The sequence below is a fragment of the Carcharodon carcharias genome, chromosome 20 (genome assembly GCF_017639515.1).
Source record: "Carcharodon carcharias isolate sCarCar2 chromosome 20, sCarCar2.pri, whole genome shotgun sequence".
NCBI lineage: Eukaryota > Metazoa > Chordata > Chondrichthyes > Lamniformes > Lamnidae > Carcharodon > Carcharodon carcharias.
The window spans coordinates 21,442,503-21,467,530 of record NC_054486.1 but is presented as its reverse complement, the minus strand read 5'-3'; the positions used below and the strand labels follow the sequence as shown (position 1 = coordinate 21,467,530).

General features: G+C 43.7%; 1 protein-coding gene across 1 annotated transcript in view; it reads right to left on the bottom strand.

The window, feature by feature from the left end:
- Positions 1–25,028, bottom strand: part of LOC121292783 (kunitz-type protease inhibitor 1-like) — an 84,796-nt gene that overhangs the window by 52,106 nt on the left and 7,662 nt on the right. Inside the window, exon 2 of the mRNA XM_041215160.1 lies at positions 181–332. Coding sequence (XP_041071094.1) covers positions 181–332 — 152 coding nt within the window. The remainder of the gene's footprint in view (positions 1–180; positions 333–25,028) is intronic.

Below are 25,028 nucleotides of genomic sequence, written 5' to 3'. Positions count from 1 at the left end.
GGCTGAGTCGTTGAATATATTCAAGACTGAGTTAGACAGATTTTTGATTGACAAGGGAGTCAAGGGTTATTTTAGAATCTGTAATGTCCCTCTTATTAGCTGAAATAGAAGAAATTGAAATTCCGCATTGGATGGCTTATTCTATTTATTGAGTCGTTTTGCCCCTCAGTGCATACATACCTTGAACTTCACGGAGGAATCTCCGTGGAGCAGGGTCCAATCAAAACTGACAATTTTAAAATTATCTCGACTCTCCACCCCACTTAGTATTACTTCCTCATTTGGCTGCACAATTCGGTCCCTTCCAGCATTGGCCACTGGCAGTTCATCACCTACAACAGCAGGAAAGATAAAGACCATTAGGGCTCGTAGAACTTGGTGAACTGGAGCAGAATGGAGTTTAGACAGACTGGACCTCATTTACATTTTTTTTTTAAAAATCATGCGTTCCTAAATACAATGTTCGACAGCAATAATATTTTGCGATATTTGATCACTTCCACGAACCACTCAGAAATAGTTTACTCCTTGGTATCCTGTCCATCGGACATGCTATGGATGGAATAGGCCTAAACTAGCCAATTGGATGGAGTTTTTCTTCCATATAAAACAGGGGATTCAAATTAGCTTGTTGCTCAAGAAGGAGCGCCTGTGTCACTTATAGTCTCCAAACTTTTTTTGGACTTTGTTGCATAGATATTATTATGGGCAGCATTCCTGTTACCCTTCCTCTCCTGTGTGTCCCAAGCTATGAACATAGTGTCCTGCACTCTGTCCCTCTACAGTACCAAAACCAAGATCTATTGCTTGGTCTTCCAATCCAAATCTATCTTTCTTTGAACCTCAGAACGGTGCAACTCCTCACACCTCCCTTGGTCTAGTTTATTCCGCTTTGGTTGCGTTGGCATCACACATTAAAATCTGTATTCCGCCAATATTTTTTTTATGAATGGGGATAACATTGTGATAATGACCAGGTAGTATGGCTTTTTTGTGATATTGATTGAGAAATAGATAGTGGCCAAGACACCAGGAATAACTCCCTTGATCTTTGAAATAGTGCCATGTGATCTTTTACATCCACCTGGTGTCACTTTGTTATAATGATATAAGCACCCAGTCACTCATTATAGGTTCATTTATTAAGACTAGGCACATAGAAAAGTTATACAAAAGGTAGAAAGTTAGAAGGTATCAGAGTTGTACTGTGTTCTGCTCACAGGCAAAAGTGAAACTTAAGGCTGGATCGCATGACACACATCTCTTCTAGTGACGTCATGTGGGGTCAGGGTCACCAGGGCCAGTCAGGCTGGGTGGGGGTGGGAGTGGTTGTTGGTGACGGCAGAGGAAGGGGCCTTTCTGCTCAGGCCCTTTAAGGGCCACATGGTATTCAATCAGGAAGGGCACCCGAGCCCATGGGAAGGTCCACAGCTTTTACCGGTCGCTCCCCACTGCCCCATGTGGTGAGGCCCCTTCAGACATTTCACTACATTAAAGGCGCTATATATTAAAGCAAGTTGCTGTTTTTTGTCTCCCCTCATGTAGATAATTGGCACAGGGCTGATATATCAGAACAGCATGAGTCATCACCGGGAGGGGCAGACTGCAACAGTTGTGTTTGAGACCAGGTCAGTGGCTGAGGGAATAGTTGGGTTGATGTCTACAAATAAATCTTTTCTTATCTCAGTTTATAGAGCTGTTAGCCTCTCGTAGAATAAACACGTCTTGGCAGCAGAATTCAATGCTGATCAAGAGTCAGCTGTGTGTGTGCGTGTATAGGTCATCATAAACCAAAGGCCATCTGAAAACTAAGTCAAGACGTCCCACTATTTAGCATCCAGACTCAGAAACTCAAAGGAATCTCATCAGCGGTAGATGTTCATAAGAGTGAAGACTTCAAAGTGCTTTCGTCTCTGAAGGGTACAGCCAACATCAAATGTCCAGATTTGCTCATAGATAGTAAAGCGATTGACAGTAGGGATCCTTATTTTTCAGCGAATCACATGAGCCACTGTTGGCATCTCAGAGCCTCTATCATTTCCCACAAGGAACTCACAGAGACAGAAACAGTGGGCCTGTCACCACGGCATCCATTGCTGCCGAATTAGAATGCTCCAATCAAAATGGAGCAGCTAATGGTATCAATCCACCATAGGAAGACAATTCTTTTCCTCCCACGCAAACTAGATTTCTTCAGCAGACGAGCGGGTTGTGAGGCAGTTGGGGGAGGTAGGGGGGTGCTCACAGGGCACCCGTCCCCTTCCCAATGCTGTGCAATTACCTCAGCGCTGGGCAAAGTCGAGTATGGCCTTTTCATCCAGAGGCCAATTGATGCGCTTAAGTGGCCAATTAAGAGCTATTTAAAGACCTCCTCCTGCTGCTGTTGGAATTCAACCAGCATCCAGGTGGGGGTGGGCACCCACAGCATGGTGAGTCCGTCCAGCAAAAGTTGCGGGCCTCCCTATGGGCTGGGGTACCCCTCCTGATTAGGGTCCTCCATGGGCTATAGGGTACCCAAAGAAACACCCACCTCTGCCTTCAACAACACCACCCCCACCACCCCACCACACCCCCATCACCTCACCAGGGCCTGGCTGACTAGCTCCCACAAACCTGACCCCACCTACCTTGATTCTAGGCCCTCATCAATGACGCTGAGCCAAGCTGGATGCAGTCCCAGCAGCAGCCTCCGATTGGCCGGCAGTTCTCTGCCCTTAAGGGGACAGGAGCCCCGACATTAGGCAGTTAATTGCCTGATGGATGCAAGATCTGGTCAAGGCTCCCCAAAATGGCAAAGGCAGGATTGTCTCTGACTTTCCAGCCTGCCATTGGCACCGGCAACATCAAATTCAGCCCCTTGTGTATAGTGAGTGGGAATGTATGTTGGCACCAGGGATAGAGCAGACCAGCATCCACACCTGTCCACTCCAAATAGTTGGAAAACACTACCTGTTAGACTATACATTTCAGGCTAAAACTACCAGTTAAAATTTATTACAAGGCAAATTATACAGATTCTACAGAATCTTGTAGTACAATGCTCAACTGATTTAATACTTAAAGTTTCTGAAATCAAGAATGAATAGTCCAAACTCATAGGGTTGGACTTTACAGGGTGTCATATTGCCCACACCCCCGACCAAAACGTCAGTCATCAGTCACCCCATCCAAAACCTAGCTGTGCTACAGCAAAAACACACTGGGAGCTGCCTTTGCTATTTCAGAGTGGGACTTCTGCCCCCATCTGGGAGGAAGTCCTGTCTTAGAAAGTTGCTGACCAATCAGATTGGCCAGCAGCTCTGTACACCCAACAGTGCCAGGATTGAATAGTGGCCACTATTGGGACTACAGCCAGACCCCAAGAAAGAAGAAGTAAAAGGAGCCCGAACTTGAAGGCAAGTCTGGGAATCTAGATGGGCCTGGCCGGCAGACCTCAAAAGTGGAGGGAAGGAGGGGGGTGGTGACTCCAATGGGCAAAGGGGATCCCCCCCCCCAAAAAGGAGTTGTCCCCCTGCTTCCTGCTCGACAGCAGCTCGCGCAATGAAAGCTGCCAGGCTGCCCGCCATGCCTCCCCCCTCCCACGGCACATGCAAAATACTGGCGGAGGTGGAACGAGGCCCTTAACTGGCCACCACCTTGCCTGACACCTTCCTTTCCCATTGTAATATGGGAGACAGGTAAGGGGTGGGAAAGCTACCTGCTTTATTTTACAAGCCAACCCCTCCCCATCTTCAAATCAGCATGTGGATGGCATAAAATCCAACCCATAGCATTTCTTTCTAACCTTATAATGAAGGCAAACAAGCAAGTTGGGAAATACTGTCACACTTGTGGCTTCTATTGAAGTGCAAACCAGTTTCTTTGAAGAAAGCACCAGAGCAAATCTTCATTATTAGATATGCAAGTGTGCTATTTTGCCATCTAGGTACATTGAAGGTCAATAGAAGCTCTTGGTTTCATTTTGTTTTGACACCTGATTCACCAATAAAATAGCCTGGTATTGAAAGTAACCCAAACACGCCCATTAAACACCAAAACGTTTCTCATGCACTTTCAAGCCACAATGGGTTTTCTGCTGGAATTAACTTAGGAGTACACGTAATTACATCACTTCCAGGAGACTAGTCCCTACCTGCCGAAACTATTCACTCTCAAGATAGTTTAGTGCATTGGTTTGTCTCACCACAAAGAAATTCACAAGAATGAAACCAAGTCTAAGGTATATTTACAACATTTTTCTCTTCGACTAAATTTTTGCATGAAAGGGGCACGGGTCTTAAAAGCAAGGAGAGGCCTTCCCTTGCATCACAGGACCCATGAAAATCTATATCTGCCAGATTTGCAACTATTGTCACCAGCAGGGAAAGTAGTATTTATAGTTAACAACACTCATCTCATTAACAGCCTGTATTCATGTAGCACCTTTAACATAGTCCCAAGGTGCTTCACAGGAATGTAATAAGACACAAGTTGACACTACCCACAAGAGACATGAGGACGGGATCAAAGAGGTAGGTTTTAAGGAGGTTCTCAAAGGAGGAGAGTGCAGTAGGGAGGTGGAGTGGTTTAGAGAGGAAATCCCAGAGTATAGAGAGCCCAGGCAGCTGAAGGTACAGCCGCCAATTGTGGGAACAAACAAAATCAGGGATACACCAGAGGCCAGAGTTGGATGAGTGCAGAGATCCAGGAGGGTTGTAGGGGTGGAGAAATTTGCAGAATTGGGGAGCAGATGAAGCTGGGGAGGGATTTCAAAGCAAGGATGAAAAAGTTAAGAGTCAACCACATTGTTGTGGATCTGGAGTCACATGTAGGCCAGACCAGGTAAGGATGGCAGATTTCCTTCCCTAAAGGACATTGGTGTGCCAAATGGGTTTCACAACTGATGGTAGTTTAATGGTCATGAGACTAGCTTTCAATTCCATTAATTGAATTTACATTCCACCAGCTGCCACGGTGAAGTTTGAACCCATGTCCACAGAGAATTAGCCTGGGCCTCTGGATTACTAGTCCAGCAACATTACCACTACACTACTGTCTCAAATATTCTTCACTATCATCGTGGAAGATCTTAACAGTCAACATAACAACTCAGCCAAGTTCTTACAAATTTAGCACCTTTCATACTCTTTCCCAGAGGCACAATCTTTCCTCCCATCATCATCTCCTATCTAAGCATTCAGAGCACTGTAATGAGGCTCACTATGCAGTATATGTTCCTCGTCAAGGAAAGCAGGCACTTAGCAGCAACAGCATTCCTAAAGCAGACACATGCATGACTGCCTTCATCACAAGTGGACCATGTACCGCACTGGAGGTGTCTCTGCAACACACAATTTAAAAGATGGTTGAATTGAAAGCCCTCAACTCTATGTCACACAGCTGGAGACAGCTCATCTCCCTTTCATTGGCAATGGATGTAATACTAAACCCAAGGTCCCATTCCATCTCTCAGGCAAATGCAACAGATCCCACGACATTATCTGAAGAGCAGGGGAGCGCTCCCCAGTGTCCTGGCCAGCATTCGGCCCTCAACCAACATCATGGTCACATAGCTCTTTGTGGAATCTTGCTATGCGCAAACAGGCTGCATGCATTTCCCGACGCTCCCAACATCAGAAGCTGTTCTCTCTCCTCAGGCAGCAAGTTGTGAGAAGAAGCCCCAGTTAACTTCAGTGCAGTACAAGTGAACGCTGCACTCTTGGAGATAGTGATCCGGTCATTGATCTTATTGTGGGAGCTTGCTGTGAATAAATTAGCTGCCATTTGTTTCCTACATTACAACTGTGACCAAATTTCATAAAGTACCTTGTTGGCTGCAAAGCACTTTGGACATCCTGAGATCATGACAGGCGGTATATAAATGCAAGCTTGTTCTTTCCTTATCTTTTGGATGTGATGCTAAACTCAGGTCTTATCTGCCCCTCAGATGGGCATGAAACATACCCCGATTCCATTCAAAGAGGAGAAGGGGAGTTATCCCGATGCTGTGATCAATATTTATTCTTCAACCAACACCATTGAAACAGATTATTTGGTCATTATTACCTTGCTATTCATGGGGCTTTACTGTGCTAAAATAGACTGGCACCAATTCTGTACATTGCAACAATGACTACACTTCAATAGTATTTCATTTTCTGTAAAGCACTTTGGGCGGTCTGAGTAAAGCACTTTGGGCGGTCTGAGTTTTGTGAAACATGCCTTAGTTTGTTCCTTTTGTTTCATGGTTTTGCTTTTTTTCCCCAAATGACAGCTAACTCTCTCATCCAACCCTTTCCAAATGGTTACAGTACTCAAATGGCATAGATACACTATGGAAAATGGGCCCAGGATGTGGCACTGCCATTCATGTAACACCCTCCTGCCACCTATCCATGATCACATCTCAAAATCCCGATTCCTGTTGCTGAAAACGGCAGTGGGAGAGTGGGTGGTGAGAAATCTGGCACTGTCCGCTCAAGTTGTAATCAGAGTAGACGAGAGCTTCTAAGACCAGGAAAGCATGGCTCCCCAAGACTATTGACTCAGTCAGTCGAAAAATGCCCTTGGTGGCAGCAATGCTGATTACAGATTGGTCAGGGCAGGGAGTTACATGCAGAATGATGGAGAATCACAGTAGCCATAGGGGCATTCCTATCTGAACATATAACCTGGCTGCCCAGAACCTCCGGTTCGCTGGAGGTAATACCCTCCTAGTCGATTCACACCACATTCACAGCAGCCTGTAAGTGCTGAATTTGAATATTATCTGATGTCGGTGGAACAGGTTCTGAGAAATGACTGGGTATATTTCCATACCACACCCTCGAGTTGGCATGACAACAAGGCTACATTAAATAAAAGCTGAAGGTGAGAATACTCTGCCTGACACACTCGCTTGGGTCAAGAACAAACAAAAACTTGTCTTTATATAGTGACATTAAAGATAGCAAAATCAACAAAGAGGCACTGGACAGGGGAGATGATCAAACAAAAGGAGATATTAGGGCAGGCGACCAAAAGCTTGGTCAAAGTGGTACAGTATAGGGTGAGAGTGCGGTAAAGAGGAGGAAAGGCTTACAGAGGGAACTCAGAGCTTAGGATCTAGTCAGTTGAAGGCATGGCAGCCAATAGTGAAGTGATGAAAATCAAGGATGTGTAGGGTTTGGAGGAGTTTGGGGATATTGTTGGGTTGGAGGACATTATGAAAATAGGGAGAGGCAAGACCCTTGAGGAATTTGAACACAAGCATCAGATTTTTAAATTTGGTGTTGCCATGCGACATAGGTCATCAAGCACAGGCATGATGGGTAAACAGGACTTGATGCCCATTAGGATAGGGGCAGCAGAGTCTTGGATGATTCATATGATTAGTTGGTATGGTCAACCATCCTGTGCCAGCAACCTTCTATAAACAGCGACAAGATGAACAGCAAAATTTGCCTGTTTTTCACCAGTGTTCACTGAGGGAGGGAGATTAGTCAGGGCATTGGGGAGGATGTCCCACTGATCTTCATTGATTAGTGCCCAGGGAATCGGCGATATCCACCTCAATCGCCAAGGCATCTCACCTGGCACCACTCAGTGTTTCTGTAGATTCCCCAGAATGGTACCCACTCCTACAAGGGTTAGGTTATGAGGACAGGTTGCATAAACTAAGCAAAAACAAAAAACTGATGATGAGTCATACAGACTCGGAACGTTAACTGTGTTCCTCTCCGCAGATGCTGTCAGGCCTGCTGAGTTTTTCCAGCTATTTTTGTTTTTGTTTCAGATTTCTAGCATCCGCAGCATTTTGCTTCTATCTTCTTGCCTAAACTAAGCTTGTGAATAAAAGATTAAGGAGTGATCTAACTGAGGTGTTTTAAGATTAAAGGATTTGGTAGGGTAGATGAAGAGAAACTATCTCCCCAGTTGGCAGAGGCCAGGTCAACAGTGCTTCAACTTAAAGACAGGCCAGTCAAAAATCGCTCCTTTACAGAAAGGGTAGTGGAAACCTGTTGTTATATGCGTTTAAGGGTTTGCTGCATGACATCACTAGAAGGAAGTGTGTTATACTACTCTCTTTCCCTACAAAGCTGCTGAAGGGGAGCATCAACTGAAAGATTTTTATTAGACAAGGGTATTAAATGTTAGTGGACAAAAGGCAGTTAAATGATCAGCCATAATCAAATGAATGAAGGAATAATAGCGAGAGGTTGATGTCCTGCTCCTCTTCCTGTGTTCTCTTCTATAATATCTAGTCCTCTAGGTTACTGGGTACTCCGAGTTCAGGACTGCTCAGCACCACGTTAATGTTCCCAAATCCTGTGAGATATTATTAGTCCTACTTTTAAATACAAGCAATTCGCCAAACTCCAAAGACCAATTGTGCCACCTTCATTTTTGTCCAGAGTTCTTCAGAATTCATTATACCTGGATGCGGCTACTCCCGAAATCAAAATGAACCTGCCATTTCATTTTGATACCCAAATTCCTTTAAATATTCCACCATATTGCCCCTATTCTGAAGTTAGAAAGCTGTATCGGTTCAGTGGCTGTCTGTGCCATTTCTGGTCTGAGGGGCAGTTTTCACCATTTAGATAAAGAACATCAAGGCAACCTTGTGCCAGAGGCTTCATCAGGACTTTTGTACAAAGACTTGCATTTGTATAGCGCCTTTAACCGAGTAAAACATTGTAAGATACTTCACAGGACTGTGAACAAACAATTCAATCTGGGCCCATAAGGAGATATCAGAAAAGGTGACCAAAAGCTTGGCCAAATAGGTAGATTTTCAGTAGTGTCTTAAAGGAGGAAAGAGAAGTAGCAGGACAGAAAGGCATTTCCATGGCTTAGGACCTCTTCAGCTGAAAGTATGGCAATGGAAAATGGGGGGCCAATAATCAGGGATGCTCAGAGGTCAGAACTGGAGAAACACAAAGATCTCGGCAAGTCATACGACTATAGGACTTTATGGAGATAGAACCATACAAATGTTACAGCACAGAAAGAGGCCATTCAGTCCATTGTGTCTGCACTGGCTGAAAAATAAAAAACAAAAAAAAAAACTAGCTGTCCATTCTTGTCCCACCTTCCAGCACCCGGTCCATAGCCTTTCAGGTTACAGCACTTTAGATGCAGATCCAGGTGCCTTTTAAATGAGTTGAGAGTTTCTGCTTCAATCACCAAATCAGGCAGCAATTTCTAAACACCCACCACCCCCTGGATGAAGATGTTTTTCCTCACGTCCCCTCTAATCCTTCTACCAATCATCTTAAATCTGCACCCCCTGTAATTAACCTCTCCACTAGGGGAAACAGGGCATCCCTCTCTATTCTATCTAAGCCCTTTAACCTTGTACACCTCAATCAGGTCACCCCTCAGCCTCCTCTGTTCCAAGGAAAACAAGGCCAGCCTATCCAATCCTTCCTCATAGCTGCAATTTTCAAGCCCTGGCAACATTGTAAATTTCCTTTGTACTTGCTTCAGAGCAATTATGTCCTCCATGTAATGTGGTGATCAGAACTGTACACAAAATTTCAGCTGTGGCCTAATCAGCATTTTATATAATTCCATCAATGCATCCCCGCTTTTGTATTCTATATCTCATCCAAATAAAGGAAAGCATTCCATATGCTTTCTTTAGCACCTTATTCACCCATCCTGCCACCTTCAGGGACTTGTAGACGTGTAGTCCAAGGTCTCTCACTTCCTCCACTCCTCCCATTTATTGTGTATTCCCTAGTTTTGTTTTCCCTCCCCAAGAGCATTACCTCACACTTCTCCAGATTGAATTCCATCTGCCACTTTTCTGCACACTTAACCAAACCATCAATATCATTCTGGAAACAACATCTTTATTATCAACTATAAGGCCAATTTTTGTGCCATCTGCAAATTTCCCAACCATGCCACCTGCATTTAAGTCAATATCATGAACATATACAACAAACAGCAAGGAACCCACACGGAGCCCTGTGGAAATGGTTTTCCATTCGCAAAAACATCAATTGACCATTACCCTTTGTTTCCTGTCGCTGAGCCAATTTTAGATCAAACCTGCCAGCTTCCCCTGTATTCCATGGGATCTCACTTTTCTGGCCAGTCTGCTATGTGGGACCTTGTCAAATTCCTTACTAAAATCCACGCAGACAACATCCACTGCACTACCCTCACCAATCCTCCTTGCTGCTTCCGCAAAAAAATTGATTCAATTAGTAAGACACGACCTTCCCCTAACGAAATCATGCCGACTATCTCTGATTAATCCATTCCTTTCTATGCGACAGTTTATCCTGTCTCCTTGAACTGATTCTAATAATTTACCCACCACCGAAGCAAGACTGACCGACCTATAATTATTTGGCCTATCCCTCACACCCTTTTTAAATATTAGTACAATGTTCACAGACCTCCAATTCTCTGGTAGCTCACCTGTATCCAGTGAGGATTGGAAAATGATTCTCAGAGCAGCCACTATTTCCTCACTGGCTTCCTTTAACAGCCTGGGATATAATCCATCCAGCCCTGGTGATTTATCCACCTTCAAGGATGCCAGTCCCTCCAGTACTTACTCTCATTATGCTTATTGCATCTAATATTTCACACTCCTCCTCTTTAACTAGAATGCCTGCATCATCCCTCTGCTTAGTGAAGACAGAGACAAAGTACTCTTTGAGAACCCTGCCCACATCTTCAACATCAATGCACAAGTTACCATGTACATCTCTGATAGGCCCTACCCTTTCCTTAGTTATTCTCTTGCTCCTAATGTACTGGTAAAACATCTTTCGGGTTTCTTTGATTTTACCTGCCAATATTTTTTCATGTCCTCTCTTTGCTTTCCTATTTACCTTTTTCACTTCACCCCTGAACTTTCTAAACACTGTAAAAAGCCTAGAGGGGTATCATTTTTTGTGACCATCATAAGCTTTCTTCTTCTGCTTCATTTTACCTTGTATGCTTCTAGATAAGCAGGGGGCTCTAGATTTGGCAGGACCGACCTTTTTCTTTGTGGGAACATGTCTACACGGTGTCCGTTGAATCTCGCTTCTGAATGCCTCCCACTAGTCTGACACAGTTTTTCCTTCAAGTAGCTGTAACCAGTCCCCTTTTGCCAGATCCCCTCTCAGCATTATAAAATCCATCTTTCCCCAATTTAGACCTTTTACTCCTGTTCTATCTTTATCCTTTTCCGTAATTATGTTATGGTCACTTATCTCCAAAACGGTCCCCCATTGCCACTTCATCCACTGGCCCAGCTTCCTAAGACTAAATCTAGAATTATGCCCCCTCTCATTGGACTTGTCATGTGCAGGCTGAAAAAGTTCACTTGAATGCAGTTCAAGAATCTTGTGTCCTCTGTGCCTATTACACTGTTCGTATTACAGTTGATATTAGGGTAGCTGAAGCTCCCAACTATTATTGCCCCATTATTTTTGCACTCAGGAACTTGCCTACATATTTGCTCTTCTATCTCTCTCACACTATTTGGGGGTCTGTAGTACACTCCTGGTAGCATGGCTGCCCCAAATTAGAAATGGAGAGATGAGGCCATGGAGTGCTTTGAAAACGAGGATGAGAATTTTAAATTTCAGATGCTGTTGAGCCAGGCACCAATGCAGGTCAGCAAGCACTGTAAATAAAATTAAATAACAATTCTCTCACATCACGACACATGTCCTGGAACAGAGTCTGAAGGACTAAGTGGACAACACTCACTGAGACATTACTGTCTGTCGACTTGCAATTTGAGTGCGCCTTTTACTGAGATGGGTTTTCCACAAGGAAAATAGGCCAATGCTGGAGTCACTTCCTGCAATGCAGCTGGAAGCCGGATTGCATGTCTGACCCGGCCATCAGCTTTGAATAAAAGGCTCTAATAACAGATCAGCTTTGTAAAGATCTCTGTACGTTATGAGGAACTGGAGCTACAATTTACAGAGTTTAACCAGACTGCACGCCTCGATATCAGAGACATCAGGATCAGAAAACAAACAAAAATGATAGGCAGGAAAGGACCAGCTACTCAAACCTGCCCCACACTCCTACCTGCAGCATAACTAGACACTTCCTGCCCCCAAAACACAAGCCTCACAAACTATTGCCTGGACTACTAAGTTCTATAAGGTGCACATGCTCATTGATATATTTTGTTCTGATTAAAAGCACTGCTAATTTATCAGAAAAAGAGACTTACAATTCTACAATGCTTTTCACCAGCATTAGATGTTTCAAAGCACTTTACAACCAGTGAAATACTTGCGGAGTACAGTTTTCCCTTGTTTAGCACACTTACTGTGTTCCTAAAAATCAATGTGCTACACAAAATTGTGATAAACAAAAATCACTTACAAGAAAACATGTTATATGGGTGGGTTATGTTCCTGACCTTTAAATTTTACATTAAAAACCTATTGATTGCCTTGAACCAATGTGGCCCAACAACCCTCTTACTAACTACTAAAAACTTACTAGCTCTTTCAACTTATCTCCAGCTTGCCACTTCCCACCTCCCGTTCGCCACTTCCCACCTACTGCTTCTCCTCCCTCAATGCCCCCTCTCAACGCTTCCCCTGTCCCGAACCCCCCCTCGCTGCTTTCCCTCCCCCGACCCTCCTGCACGTCGCTTCCCTCCTGCAACCTGAGGGGGAAGATTGGGGGAAGGGAAACGGCAAGCAGGTGAGTCGGGGGTTATTGGGGGGGGGGGGGGGGGGGGGGGGGGGGGGTGTGGGGAGGGGGTGTTGCTCAGCAAACATGTTAAAACCAAAATGGAGGCAGCGCTATTTGGGAAACATCCCTAATTTACAAACCCCACTAAAACTAAAACATGCTTTTAGAATGTGCTTTAAATGTGGAGTGCCTGTAATGTTGTAATGTAGGAAATCTGGCAGCCAATTTGCACACAGCAAATTCCCACGAAGAGCAATGTGATCATGACTAGAAAATCAGTTTTTGTGACATTGATCGAGGGATAAATAATGGCTGTCATGAAGCTACTAATGTATACAATATTATTAGAAAATATTTTTCTTTTAAAATAGAGGTTTAATCTGTGGATGTGTCTTAACTGGATTAAAGCCAGCTAGTCTAGGTGCTTTGATGTGTACTAGTTTTGATATGTAAGACAGATAGTGTGGATTTGCATTTTTTGAATACAGCATTCAAGAAGTGGGGTGAAAACTGACACCTTTCTAGCAGCTACCAAGCAATATGTTTATATTACTAATAAAGTTGGTACTATTAAAAGGGCTTTTATTGTTAGAGAGGTTTAGATCAGAGGTTGTTGATACAATGAGAATTAACGTTCAATGGGGCTGGTAGGTATAACTTCAGCAGTTTTCGGGTGTGCAGGGCAGAGACAATGTGAGATCAAAAGCAGCTGTAAGCCTCCAACTGGCTCCACAGAAACCAAAGTGAAAAGAACCTCATTTTGAATTTGTAAGGTGAAAATGCTTTGCCTGGTGTTCGGTTAAGTCTATAGGTTGCTGTTGCCTTAATGGAGATTAGTTTGGGAATTTGTTAAAAGTTATGATAGTAGTAATATGTAGCCATGTATATGTATATTTTAACTTGTGTAAATTAATAAAATATTTCATTTAGTTTAATGTAAAACTTCAAGACCTGGTGGTCTGATTCCTGAATTCAGAGTCGCATGTCAAACATGACACTTAAAATTATAGGTTATGACAGTTGTTTAAAGTTTCCCTTGGGATTTTTAAATAACTCTTTACAAACTGCGTCGGTCATAGCAATGTCTAGAAAGAAGCCTCTCCTGAAAGTTTCCTGGGTCCACAAGGCCCTTGGAGGCAGAACATAATGATATTTGGGAATGAGTAAGGCTACTGGCCCCAGTAAGTCTGTACCCCTAAGTTGTCCTCCCAATTTCTGATTGGGGAATGCACCATGTAAACAATACTGACTAGAAGAAAGGAAAACTTGCAATACCTGGGTATTGTGTGCAGTTTTGGTCTCCCTACCTAAGAAAGGATATACTTGCCATAGAGGGAGTACAGCGAAAGTTCACTAGGCTGATACCGGGGATGGCAGGGCTGTCGTATGAGGAGATTGGTTTGACTGGGCCTGTATTCACTAGAGTTTAGAAGAATGAGAGGGGATCTGATTGAAATGTATAAAATCCTAACAGGGCTAGACAGACTGGATGCAGGAAGGATGTTTCCCCTGGTTGGGGAGTCTAGAACCAGGGGCTCAGTCTCAGGATATGGGGCAGGCCATTTAGGACTGAGATGAGGAAAAATTTCTTCACTCAGGGAGGGTGGTCAACCTGTGGAATTCTCTACCACAGGAGGCTGTGGAGGCCGGGTCACTGAATATATTCAAGAAAGAAATTGATAAATTTTTAGATAGTAGGGGCATCAAGGAGTATAGAGAGAAAGCGGGAATATGGCATTGAGGAAGGGGATCAGCCGTGATCATACTGACTGGCAGAGCAGGCTCAAAGGGCCGAATGGCCTACTCTAGCTCCTAGTTTCTATGTTTCTAATATAAAATGCTGGCAGCATCTATGGAGAGAGAAACACTGTTAACACTTCAGATCAATGACCTTTCACCAGAATTGGGAGTGCTTAGGAGATTTAACATGTTGGAAGCAAGTACAGAGGCAGGGAAAGTGGAGAGGGGGAGGGGAGCGGGTGAGGTGATGGTGGCAGGAGTCGGGCGGTGGGGGGAGATCAGGGAAAAAATAAACTGGGAGATCTGTTATTGGATAGAGAAAAGGAGTGATTATATGGCAAAAGGGATGACATTACAAGGAAACTAACTGGCAATGGGACAAGGAAAGAGATAAAAGATGGACTGGATTTCATGCAGCCCACTGGAGTGGGCTAGGTGGCAGGCAGGTCTGCATCATTCCAGGGGAGGCCTCGCATCCCATTCCCGTCAGGGGAAAACTGATCCCCAGTAAGTCAGCGGCAGGAATGGGCTGGCGCGGGAAGCCGGGCCAGCTGGCTAATTAGGTTCATTATTGATCCACTTAAGGATCATTATCCCTAAACCCATCGGAATTTAGTGATGGCTCAGCGATTCTCAAACTCGTGTGGGTTCTCCATGCTTCCTGAAGACCACCTAGCAAACCCAGTCAGGTTTAACAGTGGCCTCTCAGGGAGATCCCTCTCGCATAGGTACATAGCGCCCAATCGAGGGATCTGGCATGACGTAGGGTTTGGCTGTCAGGAACCACCTTCCTTGCCCTTGCGCCCGAATCCCCGCACGCTCCCCCACCACCCCCACAAACCACAACCCCCGGCAAGGCATCCGCAAAATTCCCAACCCATCACTCTCGTCTCTCTCCAGGGATCCCACAATGATCTCTGGTGAAGGCCTCACTGCGTTATCAGCATGAGCCGCCCCTCCCGGCGATGCAGCCAGCAACAGAGAGCTTCTGGCCCACGACTGGCTGGCAACTCTCGGCGGGCGGGATTTCTGACACTGGGACCCTAAATCCCAGGGAAGGCCCGACGCTGACCGGTAAACTCTCACAGAGACACTTAACGCAGTCCGGCCTCCTCCACTGAAGCCACATGGGTTTCCCACTGGTTCTCCAACTCGGTGGGTGGGCCCCACGTCGACAAACATCCAATCCAGCCCAATGTGTCTGGAGGAAACGTTATCAGAAATAGTGCAATCAGCAGCAACTGCTGCTGTCCAGAAACAAAAATAGGAGCAGAGGTTATGGTCGGAAATTAACTTGAATTTTGAGTCCCGAATGCCTCGTCAGACTTTGAGGTGCAGTTCCTCGAGCTTACACTGTTCCAGTGGAGCTCAATGTAAGAGGCCGAGGACAGGGAGGTCACAGTGAGAGGGGGCAGAGAATTAAAATGACAGGCGCGTGGAAGGCTGAATGGAGATGTTCCATAAAGAAGTCACCCAATCTGCATTAGGTCCCCCCCCAAGTTTAGAGGAGGCCCCAGCAAGAGTAGCGAATGCAGGATAATAAATGAAAAGCAGTGCATGTCAATTGGTGTTTAAACCAGAAGGAGTATTTGGGGCCTTGGAAGGTGAGAAAGAAAGAGGTAAATGGAAAGTGTTGCGCCTCCTGCATTTGCACGAGAAGGTGCTATAGGATGGGGAGGTGGTGTTTGGGGTGGAAGTTGTTGGTGGTGGGGGGTGATAGAGGAGCAGACCATGGTGCACAGAGGAAACAGTCCCCTCAGAATGCTGAGAGTGGAAATGTCTTCTGCTTATTGTGCGTCTGAATCCAGAAACCCAAGGCCTTCAGGCTCCAAGAGTGCTACCCAATGAATCACGTCTATATGGAGCTGGTCGGCGAGGGTTGGCTCATGTACCTATTACTTTTGGTACCTAGTCTCGGGGCAGGTACTCGCCGCCATCTCTTCAGTGGCTGATCGAGAAAAGCCCAGTGGAAATTACAAAGCTCCGCCCTGTCAGCAGCGCAGCCAATCCAATGGCAGCTTGGGAGATCCAGAAATGAGCACAACAACAGAGGTTATGTCACTGACATTCGGGAGCTCCAACAGCACACGAGCGCAACCAGCCATTCAAAGCTCGGAGCCAGCATCAACAAAGGCTACGGGGATGCTGCAGCTGTTCAGCTGGGGAGTGAATCAGGCAGCAACATGGTAGAGGTTCATTTTCAATACTGTGGTCCCTGTCATGAAAATATGATAATTTTCATATTATTGTGACTTATTGGAAAGGTAGGTTAACACTGGGGTTTGGATTAGTTTCTCTGTGTGAGGGTTTTAACTGATTTGCAGACAACTGGACTAGAGCTTTTGAGTGATCACAAAGGAAGCTAAATACTTAAATATGGCTGAAGTTTTAGAATGTGAGGTGTGAGGAACATTTGCATTTTCAGATAAACCAGAGTGGTTTGAATTCCAAATAGATGGTAAGATGTTATATTTAGCCATAAGAAATTAAGCCAAACGGTGTATTAATTTTTCCCAAAGATTACTGAAAGTAAGAGTACTACAAAATATTTATTTTATGGAAAAAGTAAACTTGCAAAGACATATAGGGATAATGGAATTTACATTAGAAAGGGAGAAATCTGTATAAAGGAGATGAGATTATGTGTAAGGGAAAGGCGTTCTAAGATCTAACAAGCATGAAAGGCCTCCAACCTATATGCATCAAGTTGCTGTCTACAGGAACCAAAGCTAAGAAAATACAGCTTGAATATCATTGTCCAGGGTATTGTGTGCTTTGCCTGGGTCTGTTGAAATCTATTTTGTTTTACTGTTGCCTTAGCAGAGGTGTAACTGGGAGTCAGATTAATTAAAGGAGTTAGGAGTTATTGTAGTAGTAATTTGTAGACCTATGTATGTGCTTGAAATTTTTCTTCTATTAATAAATGTTCAAGTTAATTTTGTAAAAAACCTCGATGGGCTCGGTGGATCTATTCCTACTGAATTCAAGTCAAGCATCTTGAAAGAACAATATAAATTGCAAAACAGTTGTGCCAGCTATTTCAAGTTTCCCTCTGGGATTTGAGCAGCTCAGCATTTATCATCCACTGTGCCATAACAGTCCCTGAGGCACCATCATAGCAAAGAGCCAGGCAGGGGAAAGGAAGATGGGGGGGAACTGGAAACTAAATGAGAGGAAAAGGGAGAATGAGGTACACAGAGACATAAAGGGGAGAGAAGAAATGAAAGGAGTTTGGCAGATAGAAGCAACAACAACTAATTTATATGGCACGTTTAACATAATAAAATGTCCCAAGATACTCCACAGTGACATTCTAAAACAAAGTGTGAAACCAAGCCACATAAGGAGATATTAGGGCAGGTGACCAAAAGCTTGGTCAAGGAGGTAGATTTAAATATAGTGTCTTAAAGGAGAAAAGAGAAGTGGCTTAAGGAGGGAATTGCAGAGCTTAGGGCCCAGGTAGCCGAAGACATCACCGCATATGGTGAAGAGATTAAAATTGAGGATGCACAAGATGCCAGAATTGGTGGATTGTAGGAGTGCAGAACATTACAGAGAAAGGGAGGGCATGAAGAAGGGATTTGAAAATAATGATGAGAATTTTAAAATTTAGGTGTTGTTGAACTGAGAGCCAATGGAGGTCAGTCGAGAATTCAAACATGGAGCTACAGGAAATATATGGATTGTGTGATGGTGAAATGAGATCAAGCCTTGGAGAGGGAAGAAAAGCTCCAGATGGTCTCTTTATACATGGGAAAATATTCAAAACAGGCTTTAGCTAGCTGTGATCTCAAAATAACCCATTTGTTCCTTTGGGCAGAAAGACAAAAGCAGCAACTTCGGAGACACACTACATAAAATTGTCTGTGCGCCTGCCTTCAAAAAAATAGATTGTGTCAGAAATTCTCTTATGCTTATGAAATTTTAAATCCATGCAAACTTGCAGATACACAAGGAGACTGTTCACTGTACTACACAAGGCATGTCACAAAACTAAAAAAAAAAACAGCCAGTTGGAACTCTGTTCTTCATACTCTAGCTATGCTGAAGCCTGCTTGAGGAACTGGACATGTGCTGCTGGGATTCTCTATATCCCCTGTTCCTTGTTTACCCGCCTACATGTAGCAATAGTGAAGAGGATTTGGTGAAAAAGGTAAGATTTTGAATTCTATTATTTAGTTTCAAAGGAGATTAAGTACAGTTCAAGTGAAACGTTGTACTGCTTGTGAGGGACCAAGACCTCACACTGTAACCATGGCTGAGCCTATGTCGGTCTGAGACCCCAGAACAAAAGAAGCCACCTTGCAGTTTCGGGAAAACTCACATCTCTTTATCTCTGAGACATTATCTAATGATCACCTAGAGAGTGCACAACCCAACTTCAAAGAGAGCTATACAAAGGCCATTTGTATTTGATAACCAAGCTTGTCAAGAAGTTATAATAATTTTCATAATGTCATTGGAATTTATTGTAAAGTCGAATAATAGTGGAGTCTGTGTGTGTGTATGTGTGAGACTTCATTGAATTAAAGGCAGCTGGCCTGAAGGCTTTGATGTTTCAGAAGATAAGATGAACTGTTAAGTAAGTAAATATGGGGGTGATGGGAACATTTGCATTTTTAAATAAACCACACCAGCTTGAATTCAAAGGAGGGGTGAAATGTTTCACCTAGCTAGGAGAAGCTAAGAAACAGGGTGTTTATTTTTCCCCAAAGATTACTGGTAAAATTGGTACTATGAGAGACTTTTATTATTAGAGAGGTAAAGTCCTAAGACACAGTGAAACAATGACAATTTGCATTCAAAAAAGAAAACATGGATAAAGGAGAGAAGGCTGTGTGCAAGGGAAGGCATTCTAAGAGCTAACAAGTGCGAAAATCCTCCAGCATCTAAGCCTCAAGCTGCTGTCTACAAAGAACTCAAGTTAAGGAAACTCACTTCGACTTTGACTGTTCAGGGTATCATGTTTCTTTGCCTGGGTCTTTTAAAATCTGTGTGTTTACTGTTGCCTTAACAAAAGTGTAACTGGGGGTTTAGATTAATTAGGGGATTTAGAAGTTATTATAGCAGTAATTTGTAGAACTATTTATATATTTAAAATCACTTCTATAATAAAGGTTTAATTTAGTTGTGTAAGCAACGTGTAAGACTCAGTGGTCTTATTACTGCTGAATTAAAGGCACACATCTCAAAATATCGACAAATTGCAAAACAGTTGTTGCAGCTGTTTCAAGTTTCCCTTTGGGATTTGAGCAGCTCAGCATTTACCATAGGCTGTGCCACAACAAAGATGGGGGTTCTTTGCAGGTTATATTTGAAATTCCTTGATTGGGTTGGAGTTGGTGAATCTTAAGGTTACGAGAATGAGGAGCACTTTGAATTCAGGAGTTGGTGTGAGGTCTTTTAAGTGAAGTCAACACCCACCAGAAAAATGAATTGTACAATATTGGTTTTCAGCCCACCGACCTCCGTCACGGAATACCTCACTGAACTTTGATTCAGGACTCTGGAATCCACGTGAACCAATATTTATTTTCTCAGTGATCCCTGAAGTAAAACCCTCTTTTCTCTATCCCTCTCTTTACTGTCTGAGTGTGGAAGTGACGTTGTGAATCCACCTTCCTCCTTGAGTGTGTGTAAATAAATTAACCCTTCGAGTTCATCTTATCCTGAGTTTGCTGTAGGGCTAGTCATTGAAATAAGATCACACAAAACCAAGAGGTTGGGGAAATATGCCACCGTTCATAAAGAACGAAACAAGTCAAAAACTCCTTTCTGTTTACAGATGGGTAGTGAAAGGAGAAATTAATGCTGTTTAAATTAACCCCTCTCCTGTCTGTAACATGCTATTATTTGACTGCATTCTTTGATTCTGTGTGATTGTATTCCAGATCAATAAATTAAACTTTCTTCTTAACCTGAACAATATGCAACTTATTTTTGTAATACCTATAAAAGTAAACAGAAAGCTGTGGTAGATGGCCACTACAAAGGGCTGTGGCAAGTGGATAATTGCCACTCAACATTTCTGTTCACGTCACAGACGTATGTGTGTAGTAATATGAAAGCTATCTCTACGCGCAAAGGGCAAGTCAGGAGTTGGGTAGAAGCCCAAACTCTAACAGTAACTGCCTTAAAATAGTGTCAAAGTATTAAAGGGTGAAGAAATCAAGGGGTAGTTGTAGACTTGTGGCTCAATAAGCTCACTCACCAAGCCACAGTGACAATCACTGCAAATTAAATACTGAGCTATGTAGCAAAAAGAGTACAGTTGGAGTGAGCAGGAGTCATAGTGTACAGTGCTCTAGTCAGAACATATCATGAGCACTGGGCTGACGTCTGGTCACTGAGGCAGAAGGGAATATACAGGCCTTGCAGAGAAGGGTCATGAGGCCATCCTTCAACATCAGGAAAGACTGGGAACCTCAGTGAAGTAACTGCTCAAGATAATAAAAGGTGCAAACACTCCCTCAAGCGAAGTTACCACCACTTACACTGTTTGCATTAATCACTGATGTCAGGCAAATGGCGGCAACCATTCAGCATTACTGGTGTAGTCAATTACAAAGACACTTTGGGGGAGGCAATGGTGTAGTGGTATTATCGCTGTACTAGTAATCCAGAGACCCAGGGGACCCGCCTTCGAATCCCACCACAGTAGATAGTGGAATTTGAATCCAATTTTTAAAAATCTGGAATTAAAAGTCTAATGGTATCCACAAAACCATTACCGATTGCTATAAAAAACCCATCTGGTTTATTAATGTCCTTTAGGGAAGGAAATCTGCTGGCCTTACCTGGTCTGGCCTACACGTGACCCCAGATCCACAGCAACGTGGTTGACTCTTAAATGCCCTCTGAACAAGGGCAATTAGGGATGGGCAGTAAATGCTGGCCTAGCCAGCGACGCCCACATCCCAAGAATGAATTTAAAAAAACCATTTCTGGCAGTTCGAGCAGTTGTTCATAGCGCGATAAAAGCACGGTTGCCGTAGGGACGAGTTTGTAAGTCCTTTCATGATTCCTGTGAATTGACCAATCTGTCACCACTTAGCGCCTCCCCTGTGACTGCTGCCAAGCTTTCGTGTCGACCTGTCTTGCTTGGATTGCGAGGGGATGGGGGAAGAGCAGGGGGAGGAAGAAAAGAAGGGGCAAATGACAGGCTGTTCCTTCTCGCTTCTTAAAAAAAATGTTCTTGGGATGTGGGCGTCTCTATCTAGGTCAGCATTTATTGCCCATCTCTAATTGCCCTTGTTCAGAAGGCATTTAAGAGTCAACCACATTGCCGTGGGTCTGGAGTCGCATGTAGGCCAGACCAGGTAAGGACAGCAGATTTCCTTCCCTAAAGGTCATTAGCGAACCAGATGGGTTTTTACAATAATTAGCAATGGTTTCATGGTCATCATCAGTCCTGTGTCACATCATCATCAAACTCCAGGATCTGAGTCATCAGGTACTCAATGTTGGAGGTTCGACATCCTGAAGCTTTTCAGCAAACATTAACCAAAAACAGAATATAATTCAGCCAAAACTGGTTTTTCCATCAACCAGTGTAAAAACAAGTTCTCATTTTAAATTCTCAGTCACACGGCCCATCAGGTATAGCAAACCAATCACAATGACACCACCATTCCTGCTGGAAGCAGTGAAGGCTATACCAATACGATAATATTGGTCTCTTGCGCATTCTCAATTTTCTTTGCTCAACCACTGGCAGCTGTGCTCCAGCTGCCAAGGCACTAACCTCTGGAATGCCCTCCTCAAGCCTCTCCACCTCTCTCTCCTCCTAAAAGTTGCTCCTTAAAACCTACCTCTCCCAACCTAACATCGCCCTCTGTGGCTCAATGTCAAACTTGACTGATTACGCTCCCATAAAGTACCTTAATATGTTTAATTACTTTAAAGGTGCTATATGAATGCAAATGGTTGTTGTTGATGGGACAAAAGGCACTAGATCAAATTGATAAAAAGGCAAGTTTTAGGGTGGATGGGTTGTGGGGGTGGGGGTAAGTTATTGTGTAAGCTTTTCCTTCACATGATCAGCCATAGATGCCATGGACTTACAGATAGTACAAGAAGCATGATGAGCAGATGAGCTTAGGGCGTGGATTGGCACGTGGGATTACAACATTGCTACTAGTGAGACTTGGTTGCAGGTGGGGCAGGACTGGCAGCTCAATGTTCCAGGGTTTCGTTGTTTCAGACGTGATAGAGGGGGAGGAATGAAAGGGGGAGGAGTGGCATTACTAGTCAGGGAAAATATCACAGCTGTGCGTAGACAGGACAGCCCAGAGGGCTCGTCTACAGAGGCCATATGGGTGGAGCTGAGGAATGGGAAAGGTGTGACCACACTAATAGGGTTGTATTATAGACCGCCCAATAGTCAGAGAGAATTGGAGGAGCAAATCTGTAGAGAGATAGCAGACTGATGTAAGAAACAGAAAGTTGTGATAGTAGGAGATTTTAACTTTCCACACATTGATTGGGATTCCCATACTGTAAAAGGGCTGGATGGCTTGGAGTTAGTCAAATGTATTCAGGAAAGTTTTCTAAGTCTAGTGACCACAATGTCATTAGTTTTAAGCTAATTATGGATAAGGATAGGTCTGGCCCTCAAGTTGAGATTCTAAATTGGAGAAAGGCCAATTTTGTGGAAATGAGAAAGGATCTAGGAAGAGTGGATTGGCATAAGTTGTTTTCTGGCAAGGATGTGTTCAGTAAATGGAAGGCATTCAAAGGTGAAATTTTGAGAGTGCAGAGTTTGCATGTTCCTGTCAGGATTAAAGGCAAAGTTAACAGGCATAGGGAACCTTGGTTTTCAAGGGATATTGGCGATCTGGTTAAGAAGAAGAAAGAGGTGTATAGCAGGTATAGGCAACAAGAAGCAAATGAGGTACTTGTAGAGTATAGAAAATGTAAGAAAATACTAAAATAGGAAATCAGGAAGGCAAAAAGACATGAGGTTGCTTTGGCAGATAATGTGAAGGTAAACCCGAAGTATATTAAGAGTAAAAGGATAGTAAGGGACACAATTGGTCTCCTTGAAGATCAGAGTGGTTGTCTATGTGTGGAGCCTCACGAGATGGGGGAGATCTTAAACAGGTTTTTTGCATCAGTATTTACTCAGGAAACTGGCTTGGTGTATAAGGAAGGAAGGGAAACAAGCAGTAGTTTCATGGAACGTATAGAGATTAAAGGGGAGGAGGTGCTTGCTGCCTTACAGCAAATAAAGGTAGATAAATCCCCCGGGCCTGACATGATATTCCCTTGGACCTTGAGGGAGACTAGTGTAGAAATTGCAGGGGCCCTGGCAGAAATATTTTAAATGTCCGGGTGTGGTGCCAGAGGATTGGAGGGTAGCTCATGTTGTTCTATTGTTTAAAAAAGGTTCCAAAAGTAAACCAGGTAATTACAGGCCAGTGAGCCTGATGTCAGTAGTAGGTAAATTATTGGAAGGTGTTCTGAGAGATCAGATATATAATTATTTGGACAGCCAAGGGCTGATTAAGAATAGTGAGCATGACTTTGTGTGTGGTAGGTCGTGTTTAATGAACCTTGTAGAGTTTTTCGAGGAGGTTACCAAGAAAGTAGATGAAGGAAAGGCTGTGGATGTTGTCTACATGGGCTTTAGTAAGGCCTTTGACAAGGTCCCACATGGGAGATTAGTTCAGAAGGTTCAGAAGGCTCTGATTAGTATCAGAAGGATACACTTGGTATCCATGGAGAGGTTGTAAACTGGATTCGAAATTGGCTGTGTGAGAGAAGACAGAGAGTGGTAGTGGATGATTGCTTCCCAGACTGGAGGTCTGTGACTGGTGGTGTGCCTCAGGGATCTGTGCTGGGACCATTGTTGTTTGTTGTCTATATCAATGATTTGGATGATAATGTGATGAATTGGATCAGCAAGTTTGCTGATGACACTAAGATTGGAGGTGTTGTGGACAGCAAGGAAGGCTTTCAAAGCTTGCAGAGAAATCTGGACCAAAATGGGCCAGAAAATGGCAGATGGAATTTAATGCGGAAAAGTGTGAGGTGTTACATTTTGGAAGGTCAAACCAAGGTAGGACATACACAGTAAATGGTAGGGCACTGAGGAATGCAGAGGAACAAAGGGATCTGGGAGTTCAGATACATAGTTCCCTGAAAGTGGTGTCACAGGTAGACAAGGTTGTAAAGAAAGCTTTTGGCATACTGGCCTTCATAAATCAAAGTATTGAGTATAGGAGTTGGGATGTTATGGTGAGGTTGTATAAGACATTGGTGAGGCCAACTTTGGAGTATTGTGTGCAGTTCTGGTCGCCTAACTACAGGAAGGATATCAGTAAGATTGAGAGAGTGCAGAGAAGATTTACTAGGATGTTGCCGGGTCTTAAGGAGTTGAGTTACAGGGAAAGATTAAACAGGTTAGGACTTTATTCCTTGGAGCGTAGAAGAATGAGAGGAGATATGATAGAAGTTTACAAAATTATGAGGGTTATAGACAGAGTAAATGTGAGTAGGCTCTTTCCACTTAGATTAGGAGAAATAAACAAGAGAAGACATGGCTCTAAGGTGAAAGGGGAAAGGTTTAGAGGGAACATTAGGGGGAACTTCTTCACTCAGAGAGTGGTGAGAGTGTGGAACAAGCTTCCATTTGATGTGGTAAATGCAGGCTC